Source organism: Aspergillus luchuensis, chromosome 2 (assembly GCF_016861625.1).
Source record: "Aspergillus luchuensis IFO 4308 DNA, chromosome 2, nearly complete sequence".
In the NCBI taxonomy this organism is placed as follows: Eukaryota; Fungi; Ascomycota; class Eurotiomycetes; order Eurotiales; family Aspergillaceae; genus Aspergillus; species Aspergillus luchuensis.
The window spans coordinates 4,041,477-4,058,689 of NC_054850.1; the positions used below are offsets into that span (position 1 = coordinate 4,041,477).

The 17,213-nt window shown below is 50.8% G+C and overlaps 6 protein-coding genes across 6 annotated transcripts; 2 read left to right on the plus strand and 4 right to left on the minus strand.

Annotated features, from left to right (window-relative positions):
- Window positions 1-341: 341 nt before the first annotated feature.
- AKAW2_21323S (NAD(P)/FAD-dependent oxidoreductase) lies at window positions 342-1,909 on the plus strand (the record flags this gene model as incomplete). The annotated part of the gene is made up of 4 exons (XM_041686134.1): window positions 342-591; window positions 662-951; window positions 1,008-1,584; window positions 1,653-1,909. The coding sequence occupies 4 exons, from the start codon at window positions 342-344 to the stop codon at window positions 1,907-1,909; spliced, it is 1,374 nt and encodes a 457-aa protein (XP_041540149.1).
- A 249-nt stretch (window positions 1,910-2,158) lies between these two features.
- On the plus strand, window positions 2,159-3,576 carry ARV1 (sterol homeostasis protein ARV1; the record flags this gene model as incomplete). The annotated part of the gene is made up of 3 exons (XM_041686136.1): window positions 2,159-2,347; window positions 2,396-2,449; window positions 2,518-3,576. 3 exons carry the CDS (start codon window positions 2,159-2,161, stop codon window positions 3,574-3,576), a joined length of 1,302 nt encoding a protein of 433 aa, XP_041540150.1.
- A 1,759-nt stretch (window positions 3,577-5,335) lies between these two features.
- AKAW2_21325A (BAR domain-containing protein) lies at window positions 5,336-6,575 on the minus strand (the record flags this gene model as incomplete). The annotated part of the gene is made up of 5 exons (XM_041686137.1): window positions 5,336-5,368; window positions 5,431-5,562; window positions 5,617-6,178; window positions 6,248-6,403; window positions 6,541-6,575. 5 exons carry the CDS (start codon window positions 6,573-6,575, stop codon window positions 5,336-5,338), a joined length of 918 nt encoding a protein of 305 aa, XP_041540151.1.
- A 628-nt stretch (window positions 6,576-7,203) lies between these two features.
- Window positions 7,204-8,699, minus strand: AKAW2_21326A (uncharacterized protein; the record flags this gene model as incomplete). Its single annotated transcript, XM_041686138.1, has 4 exons — window positions 7,204-7,250; window positions 7,310-7,792; window positions 7,848-7,938; window positions 8,019-8,699. 4 exons carry the CDS (start codon window positions 8,697-8,699, stop codon window positions 7,204-7,206), a joined length of 1,302 nt encoding a protein of 433 aa, XP_041540152.1.
- A 1,029-nt stretch (window positions 8,700-9,728) lies between these two features.
- Window positions 9,729-10,362, minus strand: AKAW2_21327A (uncharacterized protein; the record flags this gene model as incomplete). Its single annotated transcript, XM_041686139.1, has 3 exons — window positions 9,729-9,842; window positions 9,949-9,983; window positions 10,035-10,362. 3 exons carry the CDS (start codon window positions 10,360-10,362, stop codon window positions 9,729-9,731), a joined length of 477 nt encoding a protein of 158 aa, XP_041540153.1.
- Window positions 10,363-13,734: 3,372 nt separating this feature from the next.
- AKAW2_21328A (putative C6 finger domain protein) lies at window positions 13,735-16,712 on the minus strand (the record flags this gene model as incomplete). Its single annotated transcript, XM_041686140.1, has 3 exons — window positions 13,735-14,884; window positions 14,938-16,483; window positions 16,538-16,712. The coding sequence occupies 3 exons, from the start codon at window positions 16,710-16,712 to the stop codon at window positions 13,735-13,737; spliced, it is 2,871 nt and encodes a 956-aa protein (XP_041540154.1).
- Window positions 16,713-17,213: the final 501 nt, after the last annotated feature.

Genomic DNA, 17,213 nt, shown 5'->3' on the forward strand with positions numbered 1-17,213 from the left:
GGGTTGGAGACACCTCGTGCACAACAGACCCTGGCCATCATGGCCTGCCATGATTCTTCAGCTCAGATGCAATCTGATAAGCTTGCCAGACTATCGGATCCAAGCCCCCTGTCGACGCTAGCAGATATCGGAAACGAGGCACAGACACTCCGCTGCAGGCCGTCGGCGCTTCTGTCCAATGCCGACCAACGCATCGATGAGCTGGCAGACATTCTTATCTCAACAGCCATACTAGATACTCTTACCCCGTATATAAAACCAACATCGTAGTAACTTAATATACTTTTCCTGCTTTGTCTGCTGCAGCGAATTGGACTGGTTACCGTTCTTTTGCATCCAAGATGGCTAAACCATTCCCTGTTGATCATAGCTTGACATCTTTCTGGCGGTCGGAACCCGATCCCTTGGATAACTTTCGCTCTACAGAGTCACTTCCAGAAACAAGTGAAATCGTTATCGTTGGCGCCGGCTATGCTGGAGCTTCGACTGCTTATCACTGCCTCGAGCGCAGCCGACTCGTGTCAGCAAAACAGCCTTCCATTGTGATCTTAGAAGCACGACAGGCATGCTCGGGGGCTACAGGGCGCAATGGCAAGTACTCATCTGTATCAATATTTAGACTGCTTGTCAAATCTAATGCAGGGCGGGCCCTGCCGTGTAGGTGGTCACTTGAAGCCTGATGTATTCAACCGGATCGGTAATCTGGCCAAGGAGTACGGATTAGAAGCGGCGGCTGAAGTCGCTGCGTTTGAGATGGAGCATGTCTCCGTTATTGAAGATCTGGTTAAGAAGGAGAAGATCGATTGCGACTTAGAGGTTAACCGAGTCTGCGATATACAGTTTGACAAAGACCAGCTTGCAAAGGTCAAGGCCGGGTATGATTATCTTGTCTCTCAGGGCGTGGAAACGATCAAGGATGTCGGATACACTCCACCTGAAATGGCAGAGGCCGTATGTCACATTCTATATACGTACATACCTAGGACAGCACGGCTTACATCGCCTAGGTATCCGGTGTAAAGGGGGCCTTGGCTTGCTTCAACCAGCGTACCGCCCGACTTTGGCCGTATAAGTTCATTATGCATCTCTTGAGGCAAGCTGTGTCGGCGGGAGTGAACCTTCAGACACACACGCCTGTCACGGAAGTGTCTGAAGTCCCGGATGACGAAGGCCGATGGACGGTGACCACTAAGCGTGGCTCAATTCGCGCCAAATGGGTTGTCTTTTCTACCAACGCATACACTTCGTCCATTGCACCGGAGTACAAGGACAAGATCATCCCAGTGCGAGGATTCTGCAGCCGCATTGTGGTACCCAATCCACCTCCATCGCCGCTCGAACACTCGTATATGTTGCGATTCAATGGCTGGCATTACGACTACCTCATTCCTCGGCCGGATGGAAGTATCATTGTAGGCGGAGCAAAGTCGACCTTCTATTATCAGGACCGAGATAGCTGGTATAACAATACCGATGACAGCCGAACGGTTGAGGCGGCAGTGCGGTATTTCGACAACTATATGCAGAGACACTTTCATGGGTGGGAAAACACCGGGGCATTTACAGACCGGGTCTGGTCAGGAAGTATGTATCCCATCTCGCATGCTGTTCCTACCTTTGATATAGTATCGAAAGGTGCTAATTTGAGATAGTCATGGGCTATAGCACCGATTCGTTACCGCACGTCGGACATGTTCCCAACAAGCCTGGGCAGCTCATAGTTGCCGGCTTCACCGGACATGGAATGCCGCAGGTCTTTCTTTCAGCCCGGGGTATCGCACAGTTGATTGTCGAGGGAGTCTCATATGAGCAGACGGGGCTGCCGCGTCTGTTCAAGACGACAACGGAGCGGTTGCAGAGCCAACGGAACAACATCCTACCCATTCCTGTGGTAGGAAGCAAGCTGTAGAATAACAGTACTGTCGAGCCAAATTAGCACTGATGAATCGACGTATCCAGTATGAGTCCTAAACAATAATAAAGCCTATCGTATGGTTAAAGCCCGGTGCAAGAGAAGCCTTTTAAGGGGAATATCCTATACAGTATTCACTCACCGCCTTCGGCATCTCCTGCGGACATCGGAGTCTCGCCCACGGGGTTCTGTAATTCTTCCCCATGACTATGGGCTCCTCCACTATGAAGAGGAGTCAATGACACGATGCCCATCTGCATCGAGTGCTCCTATCCGGTCTCTCACTTGTATAGCACATACAGTCGCGCTGATGACCGTTCCCTGGGTAAAGGAGTGCGTCTGACGCAATGTCCGCGCTGCCAGCGGTTCGCGGACAAATACGTCGAGCACGATTTCGTCGTGATCTTCATTGATCTCGTCCTTATCAAGCCGCAGGTATGTGAATTGCTTACATGGGTGATAAACTCGCTGACGACCATCAAGGTGTATCGCCATCTACTGTTCAATCGGCTTGGGGGAGACGACAACCAGTTCGATGTGAGTGCTCGCTATCTACATCCACTTACGACATTGCAGACTGCGACTAACACATACCGTTTGCTTAGCGCTCCATAATCCGTCTTGGGATTCTACTACTGCTATTCGACGTCTACCTGACATGGGCACGGATTGAGAAATCCCCATCACTCGCAACCACCTTTCTTTCGCGCGCGCCCATCATCGTCCAATACCTCTTCTTCCTGAGCCTGAATGCGCTAGCGACTCTTGCCCACCACCTCACCATCCGGCTTCTGGCATCGATCCTTGCTCCAACACCCCGCGGATACACTGGCTCTTCTCAGCATGGCAATGCGACAGAAGCGCCTCTCTTCTCCAACCCCTCCACACCCATACTCCCATCATTCCCATCACAGACCAACAACAGCCAAACACAGGTCTCGCCTACTCCGGCATCGACACTAAGCCCACCGAAGCTCACCCCACAAGGCTCCTCCAACGATGTATCGACAATAGCCAGCGCTTCGGCCAGTGACATCCACCATCTCCCTCCCACAACACCCCAAGGATCTTTCACCACCCTCCCACCACCTCTCCGACGTGCCTCCACCGCCCCAGCACAGAGCATCAGACCCCTTCCGCCCCCCTCACCAGCCAGTCCAACCGCCATCAGCACCGCCTTGCTTGTCAGCAGTTGTGCGAAGCTCTTCCCCATCCTCCTGGTTATATGGGGCCCCGACGGCAGCGGAAATGCGTCCAATGTCTCCGGATCCAACAACACCCTGCTCAGCGCCGGCAGCCAGACAACTATCATCCAGCAGACATTAGATGGCAACGGCCTCGGCCCTGCAGCGACTCTCACCGCAGCTCACCCGACTGCATCAGGGGCTTCTTCCTTGCCTGGCTCGTCCTCGTTACTGGAAAGTCTTATCAGGATCATGCCCGAGTCTGTACCTACCAGCTATTTGGCTAGCTTTATTGACCTGCTTGGACCGCTACTCTCGCTGGGCGCGGCGGACACGCATCTCGTGCTGCTGAGCAATATCGAAGCATTGTATATCCTGCTTGGATGCGGATATCTGCGCGCGGTGGCACTAGCGGTGGCGGGGTTGGCTGCTCGGTGGACTGTACAGAGGGTGATATTGGGGGCAGTTGGGGTTGGTTAACCTTTATCATAGAAGAGCATACATACATAGACAGACCTAGCATCGTAATATACCATACCACATGTTACTCGTAATGAACATCTACAATCCACAAACCCATACTATACATAGACAGTAAATAGATAAAATGGTATTCAAACCAAACGCAACAACAAGACAAAAGATATAGTAGCGTAGCTATACAGTAATCCCACATTTTATATCATGGTATCACCTCCCTCCATTTCACCTTCAATCACATCCTAGGCCCCTTATCCACACATCCCCTGGTATGCAGCCAGTACTCAACCGCATCCCACACATCCTTTTCCCATCATATCACCCTTAAACATCTCCCCCTCAGCCAATCCAGCCACCGTCCTCAATAAAAGCAGAAAAAGATCTACTGCGGTACCCTCCCCGGCCGAATATCCGATCTCTTCGGCACAATCAACGGATGCCACTGCGCCAAGAATGTAATAGCTACAAGACCAAAGCCGTTAGCCACGATTAACCAACCCATTAAATCCAAACAAAAGGAAAGGAAAAAGGAAAAAGGGAGTGTTGAGTTCGAACATACCCCACATCAAATAACAACAAACGAAAGAAAGCACAAGCGTGCTACGGAAGACACTATATCCCCAACAAATTAGTAAACCCCCCTAATCCACCTACCTCCTTCAATGTATTGAGGGAGGACAGAGAAATAAATGTATAAGATTGCACGCACGTCTGATTCTCCCCCTTAGGACTAAAGATCCACGCCAGGACAGAAGCAACCACCACGAAGATGAGGCCGATGATTAAACTCCAACTATCATTTCCAGAATATCACATAGTTAGTATTTATTTCCATTTAGCAATATCGTATCCATGATTGGGGAAAGGCGCATCGATAGATAATCATCCAGTTCTATAGACAGGTAGGGTGTACACCCAAGCAGAAACATACCCGTTCGCCATTTTGTCTTTTCTTGCTCTGATCTATTGAATCGATCGAGTATATGTCTCGGGTAGTGAAATTTGTACAGCAGGTCCAGCCTTGCTGTTTCTTGTTCTTCTCTTTCGCTCTTGTTTGTATGTCCCTTCGGTGTGTCTGGGGGAGGGTGTAGGTTGAGGACCGGTGGGTAGCTGACAAGCTGGATAGCTGACTCGCTGGCTGGGTGGTGGAATGGCGCAAATGTGGAAGCCGAGATTCGCTCGTCTGGATAGTTCGTTGGAGGGAGGTAGGGTCGCAGTGGCAGGTGGAGGACTGGATTGTCGCGCAGCTAGCTGGTCGGAACGGGGGACGGAGTTACGTGGTTATCGAGAGGGAGGTTATCGGCGGAGCTGCGCCGCTGCTCGGGATTGATGCCTGAGGCAGGATTTATCTTGTGGGGAGGTTCTGGTTATGCTCCGCAGAAGGGATGTCGAGATTGTTATTTTGCCTGGGTACATTTTTGGGCAAGTGAGTTTTATCCTGTGGTTAGGTAAGATACGAGATTAAGTCTATCTGATGTATGCCGTTGCGCAGGGTTATTTCGAGGATATCTCTATGATGAGATATCTGGGCTAATGGTATAGTAGGCGAATGTCAGTATGATATGCATCGACTGTAGCAGTCTACGATATACACAGCATAGTTTACGCTTCAGGCAGTCAATAACCCACGTATTCACACATCGAGGGATATAGAACAATTTCGCAAGACAAACAGGGTGAATCAACGAGGCTAGTTTCCAATAACAAGCGGCAACAAAACAACACGAGACAATGGCGACAAATTGCAGCAACAACCGATTTACGCGCCCTCACGGCTCTTACGGTAGCTGGCCTGCAGGAAGATGCCAATTAGTCACGATGAAAAGACCACCAGTGAATTTTGATCGATCATACCTCTTGCTCAACCTGCAAGCCATCGACAACAGGAGCCAGCTCGCTGAGTATCTCGTAAGACCGCTTGTGGTACTCTAGCTGTGCCGCGATCAGGTCGGCCAGGTTCCGCAGAGGTTCGGGGGTATCGAGAACCTGAAACAGTCTGTCAGTCTTCCAAACTTCTTTCACAGAGATGAAACAACATACATTCTTCATCACGCTCACAGCCTCCTCGGTCTGTCCAACGAACTCATCCTCCGCCTGCTCAATCTCCGCACGAGCCTCCTCGCTCAGGCTGTCCCAGTCACCCCTGACAGCGGCCTTCTTGCTCGCCTTGATCGAGTCGAGCATAAGACGAGCGTTCTCAACGTTCTTACGTGCCTTCGCGGCGAACATCAAGTTCGTGTTAAGAGTGGTGTTCCAGCCAGCCAAGAAGCGGGACTGGATCTGAGCGTCCTGGGCCAGACGGGCCTCGCCCACCTTCTCCGACGCCAAAGCGTACTTCTCCAGCGCAGTAGCCAGAGGGTCCTCACCGTGCGAGCTCTGCGCCAGAGTCTGGGAACCTGCCAGAGAGGCGCGGGCAATAGCGTGGTTAAAGGTCTTGGGCTGCGGCTTGGCCGAGGGAGGCGCAGTCAGGGCAGCCTGAGCCTCAGCGGGAGAGGAGGCCTGGGAAAGGAGCTGGACCTTCTCGCTGATGGTGCGGCCCATGTCGTTGAAGGATTCGCGGATGTTGGGCGGGTAGTCATAGGCCTCGTTGGAGTACTGGGAACTGCATGTGATGAGGTCAACATGTTAGCTGACCGGGAGATGAAGCGTTAGGGGAGAAGATATAACGTACGTCACTTGAAGAAGCTTCTGGTGGACAATCTTCAGGGCATCCACCCGCTTCTCCAGCTCGATGTATTCATCGGGGAGTTGAGTGCGGTCATCGGCCTGACCAAGCTGCTCCTTGATCATCTGCTGAGTGCGCGCAGCAAAGGGCGAGAAGCTCGCGCTGTTCGATAAGACATAGCATGTTAGTATAAATGCTTGGTTTGCAGTCTTGGCTGTATGACAGCATCGGAGTGCCGCTGGAAATGCGGACAGTCTCCTAATCGGAGAAATTATTGCGGAGGGGAACAGTTATCTCACCTGAGGTTCTTTCCGAACGCCTGGAACTTATCCATGATGTCGTTGGACACTAAAATCCTTAGGTTTCTGGGATAAGCACGATATATCTAAACTGAATACAAATGCAGGAAGTCTGCAATAGGAGGGTCAGAGAGAAGATGGTGTTGATGTGCAGATCGCGGAGTCGAGGCCACTTTCCGTTCATTGGTGCGACACCGCCTTCGTATCGCTGGTACCGCCACGGTTTCATGCCGAGCATGTGCCAGGCACCCAGGCAGCATCGCTATCTCAGGCTGTTATCATGTGGACAGTTCTACTTTACTGCTACATATCTTACTCTTGGACAAACTCTAATGTGCGGACACCACTGGTCATATTTCTTGCACTGACTAGGCCCAGAAAAGGCCTGATAAGTATGAAACCTGGTCTAAACCCACAATCCACAAACAAACCCAGGAACAAGACCTTAATAACGCGCACAAGCCCATGAACAAACAAGAATCCCATTGTCGTTATCGTCGTCGTAATAGCATGGCGTCAACCGCGCCAATCGAATCATAATACAAGTCGTCATCGCAATCAAAATGATATAGTACAGATGAACATAAGGAGACACCGAAATCGTTAAGGAATAGCTGAAAGTCGTAAAAAAATGCTCGCCGAGTCCGCGTTCAGTTACCCGGATTAAGTCAAAGTCGCCATCATCGCTCTCATGAGCCGTGAGCTCGGGCCTATGATCATCTCTTAGAATCCACACTTCACCGCTTGCGTCGGACAAGGCTCATCCTACCTCTGCGATCCTTCTTCACCTCGAGGATCTCCTCTTCTTCGCCGTCGCCAATAATCTCCGTGTCTCGGATCACCTCCCCACCGCCACGTCGCTCGATTTGCGTGTATTCCCGCAGATCGTCATCACTGTCTCGCGGACGTACAACGATTGCAAGTGGGCCGGACTGAAGCTTTGTGGATTGCGCTCCATCGTCATACCGCTCAATTCTACGCACGGGCGATGACCGACGGCGAGGGCGACCCTGGACGGACACGTTTCGTGTCCGAGAGACTGTCCTGGTTATTTTCGTTTCCTCCAGCTCGCCATGGTGGTGGTGATGATGGTGATGGCGCGACCGCGACCGGTGCCGGGACGGAGATGGCTCGATGAGCAAAGTCTCATGGCTCGTCCGGGGAGTGTAACTCTCCATAGCGATTTTTTCCACTATGCGGTCGCGATGTCTGTCGCGAATAGGAGAGGGTGAAGAGGTATGCTTATAATGTGCTTAGAGACCGTCAGCACCTTCGCTCTCTTGATGACCAGCACGTGGGAAACCTACTCTCGGTCATGCGCTTGATCTCACGACTTCGACTGATGACCTCGTCAATCTGCTCCTTGGAAAGAGCAACCTGGATGATGATCATTTTCCCCTGCAGCCACGGTTAGCGTTGGACAAGGCCCAGGCCATGTTTTGTTCCAGCTCGACTTTGTATCCATGAAATATACACACCTCTTCCTCATACGGATAGCCAAACTCGCGGATCGCGCTGGTGTGAACCAACTTGCGAGGCATGCGAGTTCTGCCTTTCCGAGGATACGGTTTCTCCACGTCAACTTCCTCTACCATTCTCCCACGATACCGACTCACTGAGCGACGTGGGCGCTCCACAATCCGATCACGCTCACGGAACTCCCGGTACTCTTCATCGCCATAGTAGTCTGGTTCCGCGATACGGATTTCCTCGTAGTAGTCGGGCGAACGAACACGGTGGAAGGAGCCCCGTCTTCGCATCGGCGGGGGACTAGGAGGAGCTCTAGGCGGGTAGTCGCTATAGTAATATTCATCGACCTTGCGTGTTGGGCGGTCGAAAGTGTCCAAAGAAGACTGTCGGCGCAGAAGGCGCGGGCGCGGGGGAGGACTCTCGGCATGGCGGTAGGTGACCAGCGGGCCTGGGGAGTAGGCTATATGGTCATCCTCGTAGAATATTTCAGAGCGACGGGCAGGGGGGCCATATCGCTCCTGTTCCTGAAGGCGATATTCGAAGCGATCATCCTCTTCGACACGGCGGGGGCGCTCGAGTACCGGGGGTCCACGTGAACGGTGACGGTGACGGTGACGCTCACGGTCCCGCGAATAATGGTCCTCGTCGAGAGCCCCAGTAGAGCGACGGTAGTCGCCGTATCGAGACATGTGTGATATGTTTTGGATTGAAGGAGTGGATGACCTGATAGGGAATACTAGAGGGAGAGGAACTGACTGCAAGCGAACCGTGGGTGACGGCAGCGGCTGACTGGGGCGGGCCGTTGATTAAAAATATGGCGGGGCAGCGCAAAGAAAGCAGAACCGTTGATGAGAGATGGATTTGCGATAAAAGCGATGACGTCGGGGCTGTTGCTGAACCGTGTGTGAGAGTGAAATAGTCAACTCCAAGCGATGTAGATCTTCTTGTGTGGTGTAGTGTAGTGTAGTGTGTGTGTTCCAGTATCTCTCCGGGGTGGGGGAGGGACTGGCTTTTGTATAAAAATGTCTGGCTCGCGATGCAGACGAATCTTTCTCTCTACTGATAAATACCGTATCTAGTATCTACAATAAATTTTAAAAAACATCATCTATAAAAAATGCGAAACAAAACCCCGGCAAATGTGACGTTAGCGGAGATACCGCAAAAAAACCGCCAAACCACCCAAACACAGCCAAAGTCCCTTGTAACTTACGCAGATCAGGCGGGCCCACGTGTATGCGTCTGGTCCCGATTATTCTTAGCCATTCGCCACGGTCTCTCGCCTTCTTTCGTTGCTTCCTCCGGCTGGCTCTCTCGCTTTCTCGCCCTCTTCCTCAGCCCCGATTCTGGTCTGCACCACTCCTCTCCGGGGCGTAGGCAGTGCAGGTCTGCCGGTCCAGCTGTCCTCTAGCAGTGGGTGCGTCATGCATCACGCCGCTGCGGGAGGGAGCAAATCCTACCCGGATGGAGCGTCTGCCTCTTTAGCTGCTGGGCCACTAGCCACCCTGCACGACCCCCCGGCTCGATCTCGTGCCCAGATAGTTTCAACAGGGGGAGTTTCACCCTAAGCGCATGCTGCTGGTAGGCTAGAACCGCTTCAGGGGAGCGGTTATTCGACCCAATGACATTTGCCTCCACGTATAGTTGGTAGCCTTGCGATGTCATACTAGTGTGATGGACCGAACACTTCGGAGAATTCCAGCTTGCCCCGACACCACTTACGTCCCTCTGGCTTTCAGATACCACTCCCACCAGTTGAGACCCATATTGGGTCTCACTGGCGATGGGGCGCGATAGTCGATTGGTTCACTGGAGCTTCCGTCCAGTGTGGACTACTGCATTTAGCGATAATAGCCTTCATCACGATAGAGAAGTCAAATAACAAGTCTCTAAGTGGCCTGATGCTCACTCAGATATCCGGAGCGGATTGCAACTGACCAACTGTACATTGTCCTGATCGCCCGCCAACAACACTATTGGAAACTCAATTAAGTTAACTCTCCACTTGTACATGGCTTTCTTACTGCTGGCGAAGCCATTTTGTCCGTTTTTACTGATCCACTGCGGGTTTCGAACGATCTCGACCCAAGGTAAGTGACTCGTGAGAAGCTGATGAGTACCTGAGATGATCTGGTATGAATGGACACCCAAACGGAACACAGCGGGGCAACGTGAGGGGAAGAAGACCATGTTCGAGACTAATGTTCTCGGAGATCTCCAAGGATAATAGGGATCATTGGTTCCTTCAACACAAGGAGGATAAATGGATGCATTCGATTCCCGAAACGGAGAGCAGCCATTAGTGATTGATGTTCTTGCTGGCTGCAGACTCGACGTCAAAAATAAAGCCATGGGGGGCGCGCGATAATGGCAAGCCTAGCAAGGGCTTAGGCCCGCCTAATCTGCACTAATGCGGAGCCAACGAGAACGAGGCCGAAGCCATCTCCAGAAAAAAACAAATCTAGTCTGGTGCTGCCAACTGTCGCCTGCGCCAAGCCTCCATCCAGGCAAGTCACCTGCACGCCTCCTCAATGGCTGTTATCGTCGGGTACTCACCACTCACTGCTCTCTCATTTCTCTCTGTGCTTCTCTATCCTGGAAAGATCGCTTCAGGTCTAGACTGAGCTCAGGGATATGCCCTGACCCCACAGTCTGCAGTGCCTTTGATTTTTGATTTGATCGGCCCAATGATGGACACGCTCGACATACTACTATTTCCGTTGATACTATCAACAAAACCTTGGACAATGCATAGTCTCCAGGTCATAATTGCCTTTCACCTAGGAGCTTATGGTCTGCATTGTAAGGACTCGACCGGCTGTCCTTTGTGTCTTCCCCTGTAGTCCAACATTCATAATTGTCATTGGTCGGAAGAAATGTCCCTCCCATGGTTGATATCCGTTCGTATAGCTATTTTCCGCTCGAAACCAAACTTCCTAAGATTTACCGGGTGAGTGCATGCCGTTCTTGCATGGTATTATCCTAGTGATGCCTTGTGCATCATATCCACCGTCCGTGGGGCTGACAAATGGAGGGATGTCTCAATTGAATGAAAGCTGATTTCAACAGTATGTGCCCATACGAGTTCACATCCAAGTGTTGCATTTTCGCAAACAATCTACACAAGAGCGGTGAGCGTGGGCAGCTGTTCCAGCTGTCCCCTATCATCACAGCCAGAGTAATTCGAGACCACCCCCGGAAGACTTCGGAGTACAACCCCATCATTCCCTGATACCGCGTTGTCAGAGTGAAAGCGTGAAGTGGAGTAGCCACTATTACCCTTCCTGGTGGCTTAATCTGTGCCATGACTCAGAAAGGTACGTATGCTCTTGCCCACAAATTCGGCCGAGTTACCTATGTGATGCTCTCGGGATTCCTAATACGGGATAACTTGGGTCAATCAGGCTCCTCCAGGGTCTCTGAGCCCAACGTGTGATACTGATAATGAACCTAAACTTGGTCGTAAACTGGGAAAAGAAACTCATGTCTCAAGCCGAGCCTGGCTGCTCTCGGACACACCCGGCTGCTGCGTGTTGCTTGAAGCGGTCAATTGCATTAGCTGTCAAGCATCGTTGTCAAGCTATTCAAGCATTCTTGTCTCAGTCTGTCATGGCCATCAACAGTCTATAGCGATCAGACAATACCTTTTACGACATTTCTCGCGCCGATGACGAGTTGAAGACCGGCTTGCCCTCTTTCCTCGTCAGTGCCAGATCAAGCCAAACTTGGCTATCACTACCACTCACACTATAATTTGGCAATTGGACTGACGTGTTATCTTGCACTCACTCAAATTCCTGCTAGAACAAAAACAGTTCTGCCTTCCCCTCTAGGCTCGCATGCTACGGTTTACATTATCCAGTACTAATCCCCACGCGTCCTCGAACAGTCAAGAACTTTCAATACTTCCTTTCCGATTTCTTTCCTATATCCAGGCCTGGTCGCTACTACATTCAGCAGGAGCTTACTGAGCGAGTAAGAATAGTACTAGTACGACATATATATACTTGATAGCCCGGATATGCTGTCTCCATCATAAGAATAAATTGGACCTTCATAGTAGCACCAGCCAATAACGACTGTCCAGCCTAATACTATCACTACCTCGAGACAGAGACAACAAGACCGGGGCTCATCTCTCTCCATCCCTCTTTTCATGCTCAGTAGTATGCTCGTTACGACAAGAGAGATGCATCATCTCTAACTACTAGTACCAATATTTGCTCTTGATTTAGTAGTATTGGAAGACATTACATACTATTTTAGCAGTAGTAGTCAGGAGTAAGTGTTACTATGTATAATAACGCATCATACTATTGAGCATCGTCCGTCTTAACTCACGAACCTGGATCACATGGCAACTCATTGATTTAAGTCAGATATATATATTCAGATTGACCCACTGTCAATTCTGATACTAAGTAGAGTAGTAGTACAGTTCGAAATATGGAAACCATTCAAGCCGTAACATAATACGATCAGTGATAAGGATTATGACTATGATATAACTGTATTCTGTAGCCACCACGCCTGCTTCTCATAAGTATCTCTGGTTTCGTCAACAAGGGACCTTCGAGCACCACCAGCACCGCCAGTACTGCTACTGCTACCACTACTTAGTAATAATATGATTTTTTAGGCCAGTTTCAAGATCTGCATCACATTTTCTACATGTGAAGTATGCCTGAAAGAAAAGAACATTATATTTAGCGCCTGATCCTCGCATGAAGTTCATTAATAAGTATGCAATAGTTCTAAGACAAGGACAGATCATATCTGGCAACAAGACTAAACAGGGATTATATCATGATGGTTGTGCACAGTAGTACGTAGTTTTATTATTATCATGCATAAGACCGTCACACTAAATACCCTGCATATCAACCTATGACACCCACCACCACCACAGTAACCAAAACAAAAAGCAACATCAACCAGAGATCTGAAACAAAACAACATACAATCAATATCCAATTTCAGCCTTACTAACAAGTATATTTCTGGTGCAACAACTTCTTTTTGCTTTTCTAGACTCGGTCTCGAACAAGAGGAGAGACGGAAGGTAAAAAAATAGAGAGATCACATCTGACCCGACAGTTGACTAGTTGCATGCATATGCACGTGCAGGGCCATGCGAGGAATCAGATCTCGCCAGGTGGTTCCAAAACGGACTTTACCGAACCAGAGCACCATGGAAAAGGGCCTGTCAGCCTGCAGATACAATGGGGGGAAGGGGACGAGATCATCCTTCTCTGCAGGGGCGGTGCGGATCAGTGGCGCAATGCGTTCGACCGGTCCTGTATGAAATTCAGAGCCCGGTCGAGCCCATGCAGGATGGTGGCGACATTCCTTTTTCTTCTTCTTTTAATTTTTTTTTTCAAGGTGGATACATCACATAAACTTTGTACTCAGGCTGCGTTGGAGGGCTTCGTGCGACGAACCATCAGTGACTGTGACTTTGACAGCGGCAGCTCCGTTGCAGGTCTCGAACGGGGTGGAGACAGCACAATCCAGATGTCATGCTGTCGTCTGTGACACCTTGATGACAAGGGAATAAATATGGTGTTGCCATGGTTGCTTCAGGGGCCCTTGTCAATAGAAAATTGATAGATCGTGTGGCTTGACGTTGACTGACAACGTTTCTACTGACTTGTAATTCAGGCCTGCAATCTATTGGCCTATTCTTGAATGAAACCTTGCCAGCCAGCAACTACTACGAAGTAATCATACCCGATCCTCGATTGAGAGATTCAGTACGTCATCTTCCAGGCTTAGAAGTCCCATCGCCCAGCCGGCTTCTGATGGGCGTCTGGCGATGGTAACAAAACGTCTTTCGCCGGGGTTACCCAAGGGTGTCTCTTGAACGGGTGGTGTCCACGTTGATGCCCGTTCGTACTCGGTCGTGTCTTTCCGCTCATACGGAGGTCCACGGCCTTGTTTCGCAGCGACTCTCCACGCATTCTCACAACTGTTGGCTATAGATTCGGACGTCTTCCAACCACTCTTTTTGGAGAGGCTGCGCAGCCTTGTTATGACCCAATCTCGTTGTGCGGGGTCGGTGTATTGGATTGCTGCGAAGAAGATCGGCACGGTCATCTTGATAAGACAAGATCCGAGTGTCGGGCTCAGACTCCCGGCGTCTAAATGAGATACTTGCGAATTGTAAATCCCAGCCGCGATCCTTCCAATAGCCTGTGAGTATCCTGCCGTAGTCGGCGCCGCTACCTTTGCAGATACCATCATGGCAGGAGGCATTGATGGATGTAACCGATGTAAGAGAATTCGTCCGGTGAGGTAATAGCCCCACAGAACAGCTATAGTATGTGTCCGGTACTGTAGAGCAGGCCCGAAAGGAGACGATATCGGGGTCACACTGTCGGGAGGCAGAGGCATGAAATACGGACCGAGAGCGCTTTCAAATGTGTCGAGTGCCATCAACATACTCTCCCACTCAACCTCAGCCTCTTCGTATGAACTGTTCCCGGCGCTTTCATCATCGTAATGGCCATGGTGAGGAAATTCGACAAAAGCTGGTGGAGGATGTCTTGGTCCGCGGGGAGGAGCCATACCATGGAACGGCGGACCAGCCGCTGGCGCACCGGAAGGAGGCTGCACAGGGCCACCTGCCGACGGTCTTGCTTGCTGTTCCGGCGCCCTTCCTGTGAAACGAGCCATGAACCTAGCGAGTCTGGAATCAGGTCGCCACTGTGATCCCGTAGCCTCTGTTGCTCTCAGCTTCCGCTTTCTGTCCCGAACACCAAAATCTGCCAGTCGTCCTAATAAAAGCCACAGATGATCCGCTGAGCCGTATATAGCATCCAGTCGACCCATTCCGGCGCGCGGGGGACACTGTCCCCATTGAGAGTACGGAATGCTGCTACTGTCAGTCTGATGGTACATCAATGAAAGATTGGGGATGTTACTGACAATAACGGACCGCCACTAATAATGCTCTGCATGACATCCTGCTGTAAATACCACCAGTAGAGGTCGCACTGAATACGAAAGTTTTCAATGTCTTTCCTAGTAAAATGTCTCTCGGGGCGAGAGCTGGCTTGACCATCATCGACCTGTCCGAACTCGTCGTAACTGACAGCCCGGCCAATAAGGCTGCCTATCAAATCTTCGTCGATGTCATATTCCTTTTCTGCAAAAGGGTCATCTTCTGAACCATAGCTGACTGAATATGAGGGTTCCACTATGGATATGACGGAGGATCCCCTGTGATGTCGCTCAAGCCAAACCCTGCGCCGCTGAGCACGCAGGCTACGGGTCATGCCAGCAAAGTCAATCTCGCGCACCAGCTGAGCCGACCCTGCGACATGACTATTCCACTTGGAGTGATCGGCCCCCATTACTTCGTAGTATCCTAGCAAAAGTGTAGCAGCAAGAGTACTGATCTGCTTGCGCCGCATGGGTAGGCCAACTGCGACACCGACTCTTCTAAGAGCATAATGGTAGTGCTTCAGGGAAACTGTTGGCGGGGCCTGTTGCAGGTAAGAAATATGTAGGCTGCTCAAAGCTAGGATGGCCTGCAGTAATGGCTGATTTTCCAAGGCTTTAAGGGGAAGCGTATAGGTCCAGAGTCCCTGTTGTGCCATTGGGACCGGGGACCCCAACATGGTGGAAGGATCAATTGGATGCCGCTCGAAAACAGATAGAGTGGGCCCGGTCGAATGGATGAAATGCAAGAAAATGCGTGCCGTTTTCGGATTGTTCAGTGGTGAGGAGCCATAAGTTGGGGAATAAGAGGTAAGTATGTTAGGCTCGTTCAAGTATGTGGTGAAAGTTCGAAGCTGCTGCTGGTCGCGATTAGCGGATGCCATGATAAGGCTGAGCTGATTGTAATCTTGTGCTAAGGTCTGCTCATGGCTCTCTTCGTCTGTATCAAGATCGTAATAATCGTCCTCACGTTCTTCTTCAACATTCGATAGTACCTGATATGAGTTTGTGGGTGCAAATCTTTCGCCGGGTGCCCGAGAAGATGCTTGCGGATATATTATGCCCGTATCAGTCGGGTACCGCGGCTCTAAGCCAGCTGACCGTTGTTGGTCCAGGAAAGCCAAGGTGTCTGCCGGCTCACGGAGTACTGGATATTCCCGCTGCGACAGAGTATGTGACTGCAGCTGGAACGGAGCTGCGCTCGGCAGCTGAAACTCATGAGGCGCCGCGGCTGTGACTGGCTGGGGAGACTGTTCCAAAGTTGCGGTTGCAACGGGCCTTGGAGCGAGGACCGGTTGGCCAGACCTGGCTTGCCTTTGCTGGGACACAGCATTATTGATATCCTCGCTGGGAGATGGCACATTGAAGGTCTGTGAACTGATGGCTGCCGGTTGCGAGGAGGTACCAGTAATGCCCAATGGATCCTTGAAGACTAGACGAGGGCCATAGCCTTTGCAATCGCGCTTTGACTTGATACAATTGTTACAGATGGGCTTCTCTTCGCCACATTTTATGCGACGTTGCCGGCAAGCTAGTAGGGCTGGTAAGCTTGATTCGATAAGACACGCTCACCGAAGAGACTCACTTAGACATCCAGACTTGGTGCGTTTCTTAGGCACTTTCTGAGTAGATCCACTGCCCGAAACCGCCGTCGTGGAGTCTCCCTGAACTTCCGCCGAAGTGTCAGGACCCGGCGCGGCCTTTGGCCCACTGGCAGATGGGTCTTGTAGTGATTTCCGGGTATGGTCGGTTGCTTGCATGGCGGCAGGGAATTGAGCGCAAGTTCGTTTCCATAGTCACAAGACAGCAACCGATAGTCTGTAAGGCGCCTAGACTAGGTGCCGTGTCAAGGATTACGATGTGGAGACTCATAGCTTGTGGGTGTAAAGAAGAGCAACAGCGAATAATGCGTGGGGAGATCCGACCAGGAAGTTCTGCCGCCCAGCCGATGCGTCGTGTGATTGGCTGGAATCCATGAATTGAGCACCTCAGGCAGTAAGGCTGCCCCGCTGGATGGAAGTCAGCACATCTTCACAATGCGTTTTGAACAGTTGATATCGAGGGGCAGGTCATTAAGCTGATAATATCTGTTGTATATGACCTTAAGGAGCTCCTTGGTGGTGTCTCCGCCTTCAAACGGATCCATGCTTGCTCCTTATGATCGAATGATCTATGAGTCGCCATGACATTTCCATCATATCTGGAGCATCGATCACGATGTAAGGTAGCCACCACGAAGATCATGTACAGCAACAAAGCCC